Here is a 16,685-nt window from a genome sequence, read left to right as displayed (position 1 = left end):
TTCTCTCTTATTTTTTTCTCCCCGAAAGCAGATATATAGAGTTGGACTTGGAGTCGGGAGGTCTCCAAGGGGCTCACGAGGTAGGGGCGCGCCCCCCACCCTCGTGGAAAGGGTGTGGGCCCCCTGGTCTTCATCTTTGGCGGGGATTTTTTACTATTTATTGTAAGATATTCCGTGGAGTTTCAGGTCATTCCGAGAACTTTTCTTTTATGCACATAAAACAACATCATGGAAATTCTGCTGAAAACAGCCTCATTCCGGGTTAGTTCCATTCAAATCATACAAGTTAGAGTCCAAAACAAGGGCAATAGTGTTTGGAAAAGTAGATACGACGGAGACGTATCAACTCCCCCAAGCTTAAACCCTTGCTTGTCCTCAAGCAATTCAGTTGACAAACTGAAAGAAATAAAGAAAAACTTTTACAAACTCTGTTTGCTCTTGTTGTTGTAAATATGGCAAGCTAGCATTCAAGTTTTCAGCAAAGATTATAACTAACCATATTTGCAATAATTCTTAGGTCTCATGATTACCCATATCAATAGCATAATCAACTAGCAAGCCATAATAATAAATCTCGGCTGACAACACTTTCTCAAAACAATCATAATATGATATAACAAGATGGTATCTCGCTAGCCCTTTCTGAGACCGCAAAACATAAATGCAGAGCACCTTTAAAGATCAAGAACTGACTAGACATTGTAATTCATGGTAAAAGAGATCCAATCATAGTCACACCCAATATAAATTAACAGTGATGAATGCAAATGACAGCTGCGCTCTCTAGCTAGTGCTTTTAATAAGAGGGTGATGACTCAACATAAAAGTAAATGGATAGGCCCTTCGTAGAGGGAAGCAGGGATTTGTAGAGATGCCAAAGCTCGGTTTTGAAATAGAGGTGAATAATATTTTAAGTGGTATACTTTCATTGTCAACATAACAACCAAGAGATGGCGATATCTTCCATGCTACACACATTATAGGCGGTTCCCAAACAGAATGGTAAAGTTTATACCCCCCCCCCTCCACCAACAAACATCAACACATGGCTTGCTCAAAACAACGAGTGATTCCAACATACATCAGGTCCCAGGGGGAGTTTTGTTTTGCAATTATTTTTGATTTAGTTTGCATAAAGCATGGGACTGGGCATCCCGGTGACCAGCCATTTTCTCGTGAGTGAGGAGCGGAGTCCACTCCTCTTGAGAATAACCCGCCTAGCATGGAAGATATAGGAAGCCCTCGTTGATACATGAGCTATTCGAGCATACAAAACAGGATGATTATTTGAAGGTTTAGAGTTTGGCACATACAAATTTACTTGGAACGGCAGGTAGATACCGTATATAGGAAGGTATAGTGAACTCATCTGGAATAACTTTGGGGTTTAAGGGATTGGATGCACAAGCAGTATTCCCACTTAGTACAGGTGAAGGCTAGCAAAAGACTGGGAAACGACCAACTAGAGAGCGACAACAGCCATGTACATGCATTCAAATTAATAAACATTGGATGCAAGCATGAGTAGGATATAATCCACCATGAACATAAATATCGTGAAGGCTATGTTGATTTGTTTCAACTACATGCGTGAACATGTGCCAAGTCAAGTCACTTAAATCATTCAAAGGAGGATACCACCCCATCATACTACATCATAACCATCTCAATAGCATGTTGGCACGCAAGGTAAACCATTATAACTCATAGCTAATCAAGCATGGCACAAGCAACTATGATCTCTAATTGTCATTGCAAACATGTTTATTCATAACAAGCTGAATCAAGAATGATGAACTCATCATATTTACAAAAACAAAAGAGGTCGAGTTCGTACCAGCTTTTCTCATCTCAGTCAGTCCATCATATATCATCATAATTGCCTTTCACTTGCATGACCGAACGATCTGAATAATAATAAGAGTGTGTGTGCATTGGACTAAGCTGGAATCTGTGAGCATTTAATAAACAGGAGAAGGCAAAGCAATATGGGCTCTTGGTTAAATCAACAATAAAGCATATAAGAGCCACTTCAACAATTTAATTATGGTCTTCTCCTATTGACCCCCAAAGAAAGAAAAGAAATAAAACTATTTACACGGGAAAGCTCCCAACAAGCAAAAGAAGAACAGGAAATATTTTTGGGTTTTCTTTTCAATTACTACTACAAGCATGGAAATTAAATTAATTAAAAGCTACAACTAATTTTTTTGGTTTTTTCTTAAGGTTTATTAAACACACAAGAAGAAAGCATATAAGGAAATAAACTAGCATGGATGATAACAATGAAAAAGTATGAGCACCGACATCTAGCAATGAGTGTGTGTGAACATAAATGTAATGTCGGTGAGAAACACGTACTCCCCCAAGCTTAGGATTTTGGCCTAAGTTGGTTTGTGGCCACGGCTAGCCTGGCTGATATCCATAATAATAGTTGGGGTCGTACTGCGATGAGGAAGAAGAAGGCTCAGATTGCCACTGGCTGGCAATCATCTCCGGATCCCACTGATAGTTAGACTGTCGTGAAGGATCAAATTGTGGTTCCGATTCTGGCTCCTCAGCTGGTGCAGGGTTTCGGTAGGCGTGAATAGCCATCAACGGAACAAGGTACGTGCCTACAGTCAAATCAAACAAAGAAGGAGCAGGCAAGGTAATAGTCTCAGGATGATGTTTATTAAAGAACAATTGATATTTAAGCTCTCCTGCCCTATTCTTAATAATAAAATCATGTGCCACCATACTTTTATAATCTAGATAAACACGAGGCAGCACTTTTTCTTCCTTCTCAGCATGCCTAATAGGTATGTTAAAATGTGCAGCTAGGCGTGTAGCATAGATGCCTCCAAAGATGGGACCCTTAGTACGGTTCATACTTAACCGTCTAGCAATAATGCCGCACATACTAAAAGAGTTATCACCGTATAAGCCATGGTGCAAAATAATAATATCAGGGATACTCAGGTTTCCACAGTTTCCGCGACCAATTAAGCAACAACTAGCAAATAATGCAAAGTAGCGTAAAACAGGAAAATGTATGCTAGTGATCCATGCATGGGAAACCTTCCTTGTTTCCCCTACAGTGATAGTGTCAATAAATCCCTCCACATCATCAAGATGTGGTTCTTCTGTCTTGCCCCCAAAACGGACTAAACAAATCCGACAAAAATCATAAAGTGACATCTCCTTATGCTCATCATATAAATGAAATTCCACCATAGGTGGTGAGTTCTTAGAATGAAAATGAAAGTTTTGCACAAAGGTATTTGTGAGTAAGAGATACTGATCGCATTGGTCATGGAGGAAAGTGGTAAGGCCTGTAGTCTGAGCCAACTCATGAAAATCTTCATAAATCCCGGTTGCTCTTAAGAAATCCTCAGAAGGCCATTCACACACCCGAACCTCCGCAGTGCGCGGAAAATTATACTTAGGCTTCGGTGCCTTTTCCTTCGAGCTTTGGCTCGATGAGCCCCTCAATAATATCCTCATCATTTTCTGAAAAATTCTGAAATTTTTAGTAACTTCAAAATAAAAGTAAACCAAACTCAATAATATTGATAGCAACCACTCCTACAAGTGCCTAGGGCCTATATCATGCATGAAAACTACTTTTGACCTTATAAATTTGACATGCAAGCTCAAGAACAGGGTCACCTAAGCAGCAAAAAATTGCAATGAGTAAAGCACTAGAACAAAAACTAATTGGACCAATGGAGGAGTCACATACCAAGGAACAATCTCCCCAAGCAGTTTTGTGAGAGGTGCTTTGAGCAAGGAGATCGAAAATGGCAGCAAAGAGGACTGGAACTCGTGCTTGAGTTGGTTTTTCGTGTTTGTGGGAGGAAGAAGAAGAGGATGGGTGCAGGAATAAGTGGAGGAGGGCCACCGTGGGCCCACGAGGCAGGGGGGCGCGCCCTCCACCCTCGTGGCAAGGTGGTTGGCCCCCTGGTGTGTTCTTTGTTCCATAAATCCTCAAATATTCTAGAAAAATCATATTTAATTTTCAGGTCATTTGGAGAACTTTTATTTTGGGGACATTTTTATATTGCACGGATAAATCAGGAAACAGACAAAAAATACTATTTTTACTTTATTTCAACTAAATAATAGAAAGTATAAAGAGGGTACAGAAGGTTGTGCTTCTAGTTTCATCCATCTCATGCTCGTCAAAAGGAATCCACTAACAAGGTTGATCAAGTCTTGTTAACAAACTCATTCCGATTAACATGAAACCGGAGAAATTTCGAATAACACTAGGTTACCTCAACGGGGATATGCACATCCCCAATAATAAGTATATCATATTTCTTCTTGACAGTAGGAAGAGGAAATTCAGAACCTCCAAATATAATCGATGGAATTTTTCTGATAGAATTAATACTATGAACTTGAGGTTGTTTCCTCGGAAAGTGTACCGTATGCTCATTACCATTAACATGAAAAGTGACATTGCCTTTGTTGCAATCAATAACAGCCCCTGTAGTATTAAGAAAGGTCTTCCAAGAATAAAAGACATACTATCGTCCTCAGGAATATCAAGAATAACAAAGTCCGTTAAAATAGTAACGTTTGCAACCACAACAGGCACATCCTCACAAATACCGACAGGTATAGCAGTTGATTTATCAGCCATTTGCAAAGATATTTCAGTAGGTGTCAACTTATTCAAGTCAAGTCTACAATATAAAGAGAGAGGCATAACACTAACACCGGCTCCAAGATCACATAAAGCAGTTTTAACATAGTTTCTTTTAATGGAGCATGGTATAGTAGGTACTCCTGGATCTCCAAGTTTCTTTGGTATTCCACCCTTCAAAGTATAGTTAGCAAGCATGGTGGAAATTTCAGCTTCTGGTATCTTTCTTTTATTTGTAACAATATCTTTCATGTACTTAGTATAAGGATTCATTTTGAGCATATCAGTCAATCACATACGCAAAAAGATAGGTCTAATCATTTCAGCAAAGCGCTCAAAATCCTCATCATCCTTTTTCTTGGATGGTTTGGGAGGAAAAGTCATGGGTTTCTGAACCCAAGTGGCTCTTTCTTTACCATGTTTCCTAGAAACAAAATCTTTCTTATCATAACGTTGATTCTTTGATTGTGGGTTATCAAGATCAACAGCAGGTTCAATTTCTACATCATTATCATTACTAGGTTGAGCATTATTATGAACATCCTCATTAACATTTTCATTAGGTTCATGTTCATTGCCAGATTGTGTTTCAGCATCAGACATAGGGATATCATTTGGATTATCAGGTTGTTCAGCAATAGGTTCACTAGAGGTTTGCACAGTTCTATAATTTTTCTTTTTCTTCTTTTTAGAAGAACTGGGCATCAATATTATTTCTCTGAGAATCTTGCTCAATTCTCTTAGGGTGGCCTTCAAGATACAAAGGTTCCTGAGTCATTCTACTAGTTCTAGTAGCCACTTTAACAGCATAATTATTTTTCTTACTATTTATCTCATTGAGCAATTCCTTTTGAGCTTTAAGTACTTGTTCTACTTGAGTGGTAACCATAGAAGCATGTTTGCTAACAAGTTTAAGTTCACCTCTAATATTAGCCATATAATCACCCAAATATTTAATCATATCAGCATCTTGTTTTAATTGTCTACCAAAATAAGCATTGAAGTCTTCTTGCTTAAACATAAAATTATCAAACTCATCCAAGCATTGACTAGCAATTTTAGCAGGAGGGATTTCAGCTTTATCATATCTATATAGAGAATTTACCTTTACTACCTGTGTCGGGTTATCGAGGTCTGGAGGTTCTTCAATAAATAAAGGGTTAAGATCATATGCTTCTTCAATAGGCGGTAAATTAAGACCATGTATTTCTTCAATAGGAGGTAAATTCTTAACATCTTCAGCTTTAATACCTTTTTCTTTCACAGATTTCTTTGCCTCTTGCATATCTTCGGGACTGAGAAATAGAACACCTCTCTTCTTCGGAGTTGGTTTAGGAATAGCATCATTAATTGGAGCAGGATCTGGATCAGGAGCTGGCTCAGGAGGTGCCCAATTATTTTCATTTGTCAACATATTATTCAATAAGATTTCAGCTTCATCCGGTGTTCTTTCCCTGAAAAGAGAACCAGCACAATTATCCAAGTAATCTCTGGAAGCATCAGTTAGTCCATTGTAAAAGATATCAAGTATTTCATTTTTCTTAAGAGGATGATCAAGCAAAGTATTAAGTAACTTGAGAAGCCTCCACCAAGCTTGCGGGAGACTCTCTTCTTTAATTTGCACAAAGTTGTATATTTCCTTTAAAGTAGCTTGTTTCTTATGAGCAGGGAAATATTTAGCAGAGAAGTAGTAAATCATATCCTGGGGACTATGCACACAACCAGGATCAAGAGAATTAAACCATATCTGAAAGGGCGTGATCTTTTGACCAACTGACCAACATGGACATGGCTAGTAAACCCAGCATTAAGGATGGGTGTTTTGAAGTATCTGAAAGATAGGTTATGGTCTAAGGTGAAAGGTTGGATTGAGAAAACTATTTCTGCAGCAAGCAAAGTAATTCTTATTAAATCAGTAGCACAAGCCGTCCCGGTTTTCTCAATCTCATGCTTTAAATTGCCACGAGGTTTATGTGAAAAGCTGAATAAGCTCATTTGCCAGTTCTTCTGGGGCAGCAAAGAGGGTCAACGAAAACCACACTGGGTTTCCTGGAGAGTTATGACTCAACCGAAGAAGTGTGGCGGATTGGGATTTAGGGACATGCTCTTCAATTTAGCCTTATTGGCTCATCGATCGTGGCGCCTGCTCACAGTGCCTGATTCACTTTGCGCGCGGTTGCTTAAATCTGTCTACTACCCAAACAATGACATTCTGACGGCCGAATTGGGATCACACCAGTCTCAGGTATGGAGGTCAATCCTAGAAGGTAGAGACGTGCTCTCGCAAGGTATTATAAGGCGTATTGGGGATGGTTCAAACACCTGTATTTGGCAGACAATTGGATACCAAGAGACTCGTCGATGAGGCCACTACTTTGCCTAGCTAGCGACCCCCCTGTTTTGGTTAGCGAATTGATTGACAATACCTCAGCAGCTTGGAGATATGGTAAGTTGCACCAGTTTTTTCTTCCGTCTGATATTCAAGTTATAAAGAATATACCTCTTTGCACGACACCAATGACTGACTTCTGGGCATGGCAATTTGAAAAGAAAGGTGCATTTTCTGTCAGGTCGGCATATCGAATGTTGGTGAATTTGAGAAATATGAGAGATAACTTGCTCGATAGAGGAGATTCATCCAATAGCACGGCAGCGGAGAAGTGCTGGTCATCTTTGTGGAACACCAAAGTTCCAGGAAAAATTAGAACTTTTCTTTGGAGGCTCGCAAGACATTCTTTGTCGTCAGAGGACGTTCGCCACCATAGAAACATGTGTGACACAGATTCTTGCCAACTATGTGGAGCAGCTGATTCATGGAGGCACTCGTTGATTGATTGCACAACATTGAGGTGTGTGTGGGCCTTAGGTGACGAGGAATTAACTGATCATATTGTTGAGTCTCAAGAACCCAGTGCTAAACAGTAGGCTCTTTAACATGATGGATGCATTATCACATATGGAGTTTGTAAAGATGGTCGTCACTCTTTGGGCAATATGGACTGCGTGTAGAAAAGCTATACACGAGTCAATATTTCAAAGCCCAATGTCGACTCATCGCTTCATAGAAAGCTTCATTACTGAGTTGGATGATGTGAATATGATTGTTAGCACTTCCACTCCGGCTGGACGCGCACATGTGACAATGAGGCGGAGCTCTTGGAAAGCACCTCCAAGTGGACATGTTAAAATCCATGTAGATGTGGGTCTGTCCCATGATAGGCGTGTTGGAGCTCCGGCAGCAGTGTGCAGGGATGAACATGGTTAGTACCTCGGGTCCTCAGCAATTGTTCTACCTGGGGTTATAAATCCTACAATTTTAGAGTCCATTGCTTGTCGTGAGGCCTTGGCACTTGCGGCTGATTTATCTTTGGATCACTTGGTGATTGCATGTGACTGCAAGCCGATTGTGGATGACATCAAAAAGGGGATAGGAGGCCCCCATATCACAGTCGTCAAGGAGATAAAATAATAAAAGAGGGTATTTTGCTAGTTGTGATTTTGTATTTGAAGGTCGTGCTTCGAATCTAGAGGCCCACAACCTTGTGAAATTTTCTATCTCACTTTCGCAGGGTTGCCATTTGTGGTTTCTATCCCCTCATGACTCCCTTTGTATCCCTATAAGACTACCCACAATGGAAGTAACATAGGTAGTAACATTACACATATCTAGATAAAATAGGTGATATGGCAAACAATAAATGAAGAAGGAGAGCAAAGTAGTAACATAGCTAGTTACTAGTAGTATGAGTAACATCACACATATCAAGGCAAGATGTCTCTATAGCTTAATAAATGAAGTGTTGCATGTTACGACACATATGTTACTCCCCACTGTAGAGGTAGTAAGATAGACTAGTAACATGTTTATGTTACTACTCTATGTTACTACCCATTGTGGCTAGTCTGAACATACTATCTCCGTCCTAGTTTATTGGTCCCCATTGTATTTTGTGCCACATTTTGACCAAAGATTTAACTAACAAAATGTTAATGCATGTCAATAAAAATTATATCGCTGGATTCGTACTTGAACATTGTTTTCAATGATATAATTTTTTGTGACGTGCATGAACATTTTATTAGTTAAATTTACGGTCAAAATTTGGCACGAAGTACAATGGGGACCAATAAACCAGGACGGAGGTACTTCCTCCGTCACGCTTTAGAAGACGCAGTTAAATTTGCGTGCGTTTCCACAATAAACAAGGTTTATGGCGCATTGCATTTATTTCTAGTAGCTAATTAGTACTTCGATATACTATTTCTATATGCATGCGTAGTGTGAATGCTATTTTTTAGCCCATCCCACAACCAATAGATAACCACCTAGGTCCCAGAGAATTTCTATGTGCGCCTTCTAAACCGTGACGGAGGGAGTAGTAGTTTCTAATTAATAAAGTGTGGGATCCTTTAAAAAATAAGTAAACCCAGCATTAATCTTGGTTGGTTCATGTCATGCATCCAGCATTTCCATACCGTCCTTCCTCACTTCCCCTCCTACTAAACCCCCTCTGCGCTCTGCCTCTTCCCCTCCTCTTCCTCGTCGGTCCGGTCGGCCTCGCCCTGCCGCTGCCATCCGCCGCAGGTCCCCATCGTCGCGCATTGCCGGCCGTCGACGATTTAGGTATGTGCATTGTCTCCCCTCCCGTCACCTCCCGTGCATGCGCTGAGACAACAAAAGGCTCCGCATTTGATTGAACAGCGTAGGTCCTGACGTGATGGTTTTGGATTTTTGGGGGCAAATCTGGATGGCTGCTGGGTTGGATATCTAGGATCTCCTTTTTGATCGGCTAGGGTTCGGAGGAACTTGAGCCGTTCCCTTTCACGCGCTGATTTTGGGTTGCTTCGTCACGCCGATCACCAAGCTCGTAGCCGTGAATGAGCTCAGTTTGTTCAGACTCCTAGGCACCGAAGGCGTGATATCTCTGTTGGTCTCGTTGTTTGGGAAACATGCTTCTGTATTGTCAAAGTGGGCTTCTGAATTCCGATGTGCAGAATCTTTCTCTGTTATGGGGAAAAGGGGAGGGGGGATGTTTTTCATAGCAAAAACAGGGCAAATTGATTTTTTTTAGCAAAAAAGAGGGTGCAGAACTAGAGTTTTGTTTCTTGAAATAACAATTATATACACCCCCTAATTTTGTTATCAAACTAGAGTTTTGTTTCTCTGTTCTTTTGGAGGGAAAGACGAATAGGCAGATTCTGGTTGTTGTACAGTTTTCCTCTGATTAATGGGGCAACAATCTTCTTAGTTAATGAGACAAGGCGAAGCTCTTGCCTCTGTTTCGGAAAAATATCAAGGGTGAAAACTGAAAACTGTTCTGTTTATTTCTCTTAGCTTCCTATCCTTTCTGTGCTGATGAGATGGAGCAAAGTAATAATAAGAATGATATTGGTTGGTGGTTGCATGTGCCATTTATATTTTTTAAGTTTGTACGATTGTGAGCACACTGGTAAGTCGAAAACAAACATTAACGAGACACATTTTCCCGTGGCTTGCAGTAAGTATGAACTCTTGATTTTCCGTTTACAACCTTATCGTTCTTTGAAACGCACATGCACAAGCAGATACACATAACTCTGTTTCCTCTGCTAATTTACATGCTGGACTGCATTCTAAATAATTTTATTTCTATGCATCTGCTTGTTTGTCATCACTACATCTGCATGACAAGATATTGCCTCTGGCCATTTGGCATCAGTTAGTGGTGCCACAACTTAATGACCAAACCTCTCAAATCCCAATATATTTTGAACCAAGTCATCACTATGTTTGAGCCTGTTATTATAGTTTAAATCCTAGCTGGTTATGTTATGATCGTTCACTTTACTTTTCTCCTTTGTATAATATGGTGATGATTATAGTAAAAATATTTCACTAATCCATGGCTAATGAACTTAAAGACACCTTATTAGAATCTTCGTTGGCATGCTTTCTCAATCACATTGCTTTGTACAGAAAATATGTGCTCTTGGTTCAGGCTTTTGTTAAATTATGCTGCCAATTTTCAAGGACACCAACGATTACATTTACACACGATATCGTTGAAACTTTGTTACGAGATATAAAAGCTGCGAAATGTTATTCTTCATTGTAGTAAATATATATGAAGAAAAAGCTTGTAGAACTTGCTACGAAAGATTTGCTTCTGCAAATTCTGTCTTATTTTTCTGAATTTAATTCGTCCATGTACGACATCCAGTGCCCTTGCTTGTAGTATATTTATCTGTATCCACATGCCACTTCCTTTTTAAGCATCTGCAGTCCCATCGATACAACACCAGCTGGTATTAAAGTAAAACATGTTTGGCTCTTAATTCCAGAATCGTTTATATTACATCCACTGATTATCAAAATCGGTTCGCTCAACCAGTATAACATAAAGCAACCAGCAAGAAGTAGCAGTAGATGGCATGGTTGGTGGTGAGGTTCACAGCCAATGGAGGTGATTATTAGCTTTAGAGTTTGTAAGGGAGTTCTCCAGTGGAGCTTGAAGAACCGGCCACTGATGAGTGGACTGCGCGTATTGTAGTTTGGGTGATAACTAGAGTACGACGACGTGACCATTTCCTTTATCTAATAAAAAGAATCAAGAAATAGAAATTAGACCATTAAAGAAATACATGATCGAATAAAGACAAATTTGATGTGTAATAACTGAACTTGCACAGAAGGTAGAGAGACATCTGATGTATTAAGTGATTCCACTCACTGAAGTCACTGATGAAGGTCACCATTATTTTTCTTCGTTTTGTAGTGGATGGAGTGGCTTTATTATCTTCCCAAGCTATCAGTTGTCATTGTCCTTTTTTCTTCTTTTCGAACACGCATCTAAATGCGTGTCATTGTGCATTAGAAGAACACCAGAGAAGGCAGAGAGTACAAGGCACCTATGGTGGAGTTGTAATTGTCCTTCATAAAAATACTGAGAAAGATACCAAAAAGGAGAGCAAAATACACGTTAACCACAATCCACCGGAGAACCATGGCGACTAACCTCCAGTGATATGCAGAATTTACTGGAATATAGGAAACTGAACCCTGCTGGGCGGGAGTGCTTTCTGATCAGTTGAGCACATACATCTAGAAACTGATCTGCCACATGTTTAGCCTATTGCCTTATCTTATGAAACATAAATAGATAATGCAACATATGAAAAAACCAGGTATTTGATGTTGGAAACAATAGCTAAAAAATATTACTTCCTTCTGATTTAATTTTGTTTTTTAGGGTGGCAAGAAAGCGAGTGTTGTTCTTTTGTTGCTTGTTGTATACTAGCAAGAAGCGCTTCTGTCCTTCTGTTTTAGAGTGTACTCGTTATCATAATTCTGTGTTTTGCAGGCTCACAAGTTACTTTTTTGGTCTACAGTTTGTCCTTTGTTATCTGGAAGTAGTATATCTCACTTCATACTACTATGAGTCTCCATAATGAGTGTCAACGACAACAGCTGCGTGGCTCAAACTCTGCAAAGCCACAAACATTTTGGACCATCTGTCCAACTTGTGGCACCAAATATCAGTACCACCATGCAATTTTGTTGAAATTTGTCCGCTGCCAGAATTGCTCGAAGCCCTTTATAGCACATGTTTCAACTGAGCAACCTGCTCCTTCTGGTCCAGATCAACAGTTTGCTGGGGTGTGGAAAAATGCAGGAATATTTTCAGAAATTAGATCGCTTCAGAAGTTCGAACCTGGGCAGGTCTGGGCACTCTACAGTGACAAAGATAAGTGTCCCAACTGCTATGCCTTGATACAGAAAGTTGATCTCAAGAACAATAAAGTACATGCAAGATGGCTGGAAGTTTGTCCTGATGGGGAGGTGGAGAAAAGATTGGTAGAAGATCGAACTGTTGGGTGCGGAACATATAGGGTCTCCACCACCCGTGGTATTACGATTTACACCGACACGAAACACTTTTCTCATCCTGTACATGCCATATTCACTGGTAGAAGGAACTCTTATGAGATATATCCTAGGAAAGGTGAAGTTTGGGCCCTTCTCAAGGGATGGGATATTTGTTGGAGTTCAGATGCTCACAACCAAAAGAACTACAAATATGAAGTTGTTCAGGTCCTCTCTGATTTCACGACAGGCACCAGTATCGTTGTCATTCCGCTTGTAAAGATAAAAGTCTTTATTAGCTTATTTATACAGTCTAAAGAGGCCACTCCATACCTGATACCTCAGGAGGACACGGTATGGTTCTCACATTGCGTCCCGTATCATTTGATGAGTGGAGCTGAAAGTGAAGGCATTCCAGAAGGAGCTCTGGAGCTTGATCCTACAGCTCTTCCCCTTAACTTGGCAGAGGCTCTTACCTGTGTTGTTCCAGAAAGCAGTTCACTAAAAGGCCTGAAGTTTGATGCCAAATATGCTGGCTCATCCAGTGGAAATAATTCTCACAAGGGATCCATGAAGGTTGGGGAGAGGCAACATGCTACGTGCACAAATGCAGGGATCTTTACAAAGACACCGGCGGCTGAGAACAGAGGACATAACACTCCATTTTCTGTAGGAGGTACAGATGTTGATGAGCTATCTGGTCATATTGTTCAAGCAAAAGTATCATGTCCTGAATTTTTCAACTTTGACCAACTTCGAGGTGTAAATCAGTTTAGAATGAACCAGGTCTGGGCTGTCTATGATAGTCGAAGCTGTATGCCAAGATCTTATGCTCGAATTACAAAGGTAAAGAGGGCCCCCAAGTTTATGGTACACTTTATTTGGCTGGAGTTTGATCCCACAAATAAAGAGGAGCTGGCTTGGTCTTGTGGGGAACTGCCTGTTGCTTGTGGACATTTCAGGCGTGGAAAATCAGAAACAGCTCAAGAAACTTGCATGTTCTCTCATACTATTTCCTGTCAGAAAAGCAAGATGAGAAACTCCTATGATATATATCCTAGGAAAGGTGAAGTTTGGGCCCTTTTTAAGGGATGGGACATTGGTTGGGGTTCAGATGCTGGCAACCACACAAACTATGAGTATGAGGTTGTTCAAGTTGTCTCTGATTTCACTACAGGAACTAGCATCATCGTCATGCCGCTTGTAAAAATAAAAGGTTTCGTCAGCTTATTTATGCAGTCAAAAGAGGGAAGTGCGTACCCGATACCGCGGGATAGCACACTGAGGTTTTCACATTGTGTCCCTCATCATCTGATGTGTGGAACTGAAAGAGAAGGCGTTCCACAAGGAAGTCTTGAGCTCGATCCTGCAGCACTCCCCCTTCATTTGGAAGAGGCCTTTGCTTCTGTTGTCCTGGAAAAAAGTTCAGCAAAATGTCAGGAGTTTGATGCCAAATGTCCTGGTTCATCAGGTGGAAATAACTCTCGCAAGGGATCCGTTAGGTACGGAGAGAAGCAAGATGCGACATGCATGAACACATGGACGTTTGCAAAGATGCCAAAAGAAGAGAAGACAGAGCATAACACTCCATCTGCTGTAGAATGTACACATGTTGGTGAGAAATCTGAAGATATTGTCCGAACAGAATATGAATGTCCGGATTCAGAGTTCTATGAATTTTCAGAAACAAGACTGCTTCCCAAGTTCGGACCTGGGCAGATCTGGTCCATCTACAGCGATATCGATAAGTTCCCCAATTACTATGCCTTCATAGAGAGTGTTGATCTCAAGAACAACAAAGTACAAGCAAGATGGCTTGATGCATGCCCCCGGGGAGAGGAGGAGAGAAGACTGGTGACAGAAGATCGGCCTGTTGGCTGCGGAACCTTTAAGGTTTCCACTGCGCAGGGCCTTATGACTTACACTGGTGCAGAAATAGCAGAATGCTTTTCTCGTCTTGTGCTTGCTAGACCAACTGGCAGACGAAACGAATATGAAATCGTGCCTCGCCTTGGTGAGGTCTGGGCCGTTTACAAGGACTGGAAGGCTGGATGGACTGCACGCCATTTTAGCAGCTGTGACTATCAGTTGGTGGAGATATTCTGCCACACTAATTCGTCCATACGAGTTCGGCTGTTAAGAAAGGTTGATGGTTACAGGGCAGTATTTACAAAGGAGACAACTGTGGAGACCATAGGCAAGGATGAGTACCTGAAGTTCTCTCACCAGATCCCTTGCTTCCATCTGACAAACGAAGGAGGAGGCAAGCTTCGAGGCTGTTTGGAGCTGGATCCTTATTCCGTGCCGGAGAAGTTTCTCCTGACTGATTGAATTGTGAATCTCTTGGAAGCCTCTTTTCCTGATGGAATTACAGGACGGAAGGTTCTGCCTGGAGTTCTCCATGTATCAGTGATGTTATTCTGTACTCGTTTTACTCCTGCAGCAGTACCGCTAAGATCTAGTACTCTGAACTAAAACCACGACACTTATTAGGGACTAGTAGTTAGCGACTTGGCATTTGTTGCAGTTGGTGTTCTTTATTTTTAGTCTGGTTATTGAACTGCCACTCTTCCTTTTTCTCATAGTAGTTTACTGTAACCGCGAAGGCCACGGTGATGGGTCCTCGAAAATCTCTGTAAAATCAAATCTAACAATAGCTTTGTGTTCATCCATCACCGGGATGGGATACTGTGGCGTAACTGTTGCTCCCATTCATCTTGTTCTTGGTTTTCTCGATGCCCCAACCATTCGAGCTGTGGTGCCTTCCTAGAACTAGGACGGGCACAGCTTTTCATCGTTGAACTAGTAATGGTGCACCTGCGATGCACCTTGTACCAAAGGATACTGCCTGAAAATTTACTGTTGTATATGTCAAATACCTCTGTCAGGAAGGCCAATAACATTCCAGCAACAAAAAAAAGGGAAGACTAATAACAGATATGATAATGCCGAAGCGTCTATTCGATGCACAAATGTCACCATTTTCTGGAAAAAATAAAGGGGTGCCCAAGCTAAATCAGGCCTCAGAAATCAAAGCATAGAAAAAGGCGGGTCTACATATAGATTATAGATTAAGCCTGGAATATTTGACATCCTATTGATATATTTGCACATAGTATAAAAAAAATCTTTCGACAAAAGAAACGAAATAACATCATAAAAAAAGGATTATGTAGCACCAGATTTACAATATACATTTCATCAAACCAACAGATCATGTGATATTAAAAGGAATAACACTCGCAAAAATCTCTTTCGATGTTGATTGTTATGCAATTTAAATGTATCCATGAACTCAAGGACCATCTTGTATGCACTGTAATCTCCGATACACCATTTGTCTGAAAAGTTCAGCACCGAACTTTGCCCAACGAATGCCCTCATCAGCCAGCCCATGTGAATGCAGCCAACATTCAGGCCTTATTCAGCTAATATAACTACACAAGGATTTATTGTGCTATGATTTTTCTTGCAATGATACATGCATTAATTTTTAAGATTCAGCCATGGAAGATAATTCAGGTTGAGACGGCCTTGACATTTGAATATCAACAACGGAATTTAATAAAGATTTTGGAGCAGGCACTACAATGGTTGCTGTTGGTGAACAAGTCATGGTCAAATCGAAGAGATGAGTGGAGCTTGATCCACCATCCTACTTCGGCCTTGCCCAAACTATCTATGTGATTTGTGGAGTCACTTGTAAGAGCATCTCTAGCAGACCCCGCATCCCGCCGGCCTGCAAAACGCGTTTGCAGTTCGCGGAAAAAGGGCTTTGCGGGCCGGCGTGGACGGCCGCAGAGGCAGACCCCCCACACGGACCCGTATAAAAGGATATGCGCAGAATATACTTTTTTACGGGTCGGCTTTTTGGGGGGTCTGCTCGGGCACCGCCGCGTTGACCCGCAAACCAAAGACGCCCAGTTCTCGAATTTAACATCTGTTTGGACAAATAAGTTTAAATTCAAACAACATAACACAGTTTAGGCGCAAATAAAAGCTTCAGTTTAGTAGGACAAACGCAAAAGAGGGTCTTGCAAAAGTGACGACCACGTCCGGCATCATCTTGGTCGATCTTCACTCGACGCCATCGAGTCCATCTTGAAGTTCATCGCCACCACCGAATCCACCTCCGACACTTGTTCCAACTCCCGCACCGAAATCATTGACATTGGCACCATATGGGGCAGAGAAAACATCTCCGGCACT

General features: G+C 41.0%; 1 protein-coding gene across 2 annotated transcripts; it reads left to right on the top strand.

Moving 5' to 3' along the window:
• The first annotated feature begins 9,099 nt into the window (after positions 1–9,099).
• LOC123189605 (uncharacterized) lies at positions 9,100–15,180 on the top strand. 2 transcript variants are annotated; one of them, XM_044602059.1, is made up of 2 exons: positions 9,100–9,257; positions 11,974–15,180. In XM_044602059.1, the coding sequence occupies exon 2, from the start codon at positions 12,048–12,050 to the stop codon at positions 14,805–14,807; it is 2,760 nt and encodes a 919-aa protein (XP_044457994.1). In that variant the 5' UTR covers positions 9,100–9,257; positions 11,974–12,047; the 3' UTR covers positions 14,808–15,180. The 2 variants fall into 2 exon arrangements, with proteins under 2 accessions (XP_044457994.1, XP_044457993.1); XM_044602058.1 differs by having other exon boundaries at positions 9,101–9,257; positions 12,002–15,180.
• Positions 15,181–16,685: the final 1,505 nt, after the last annotated feature.

The sequence above is a fragment of the Triticum aestivum genome, chromosome 2A (genome assembly GCF_018294505.1).
Source record: "Triticum aestivum cultivar Chinese Spring chromosome 2A, IWGSC CS RefSeq v2.1, whole genome shotgun sequence".
In the NCBI taxonomy this organism is placed as follows: Eukaryota; Viridiplantae; Streptophyta; class Magnoliopsida; order Poales; family Poaceae; genus Triticum; species Triticum aestivum.
This window is presented reverse-complemented; position numbering and strand designations above follow the sequence as displayed.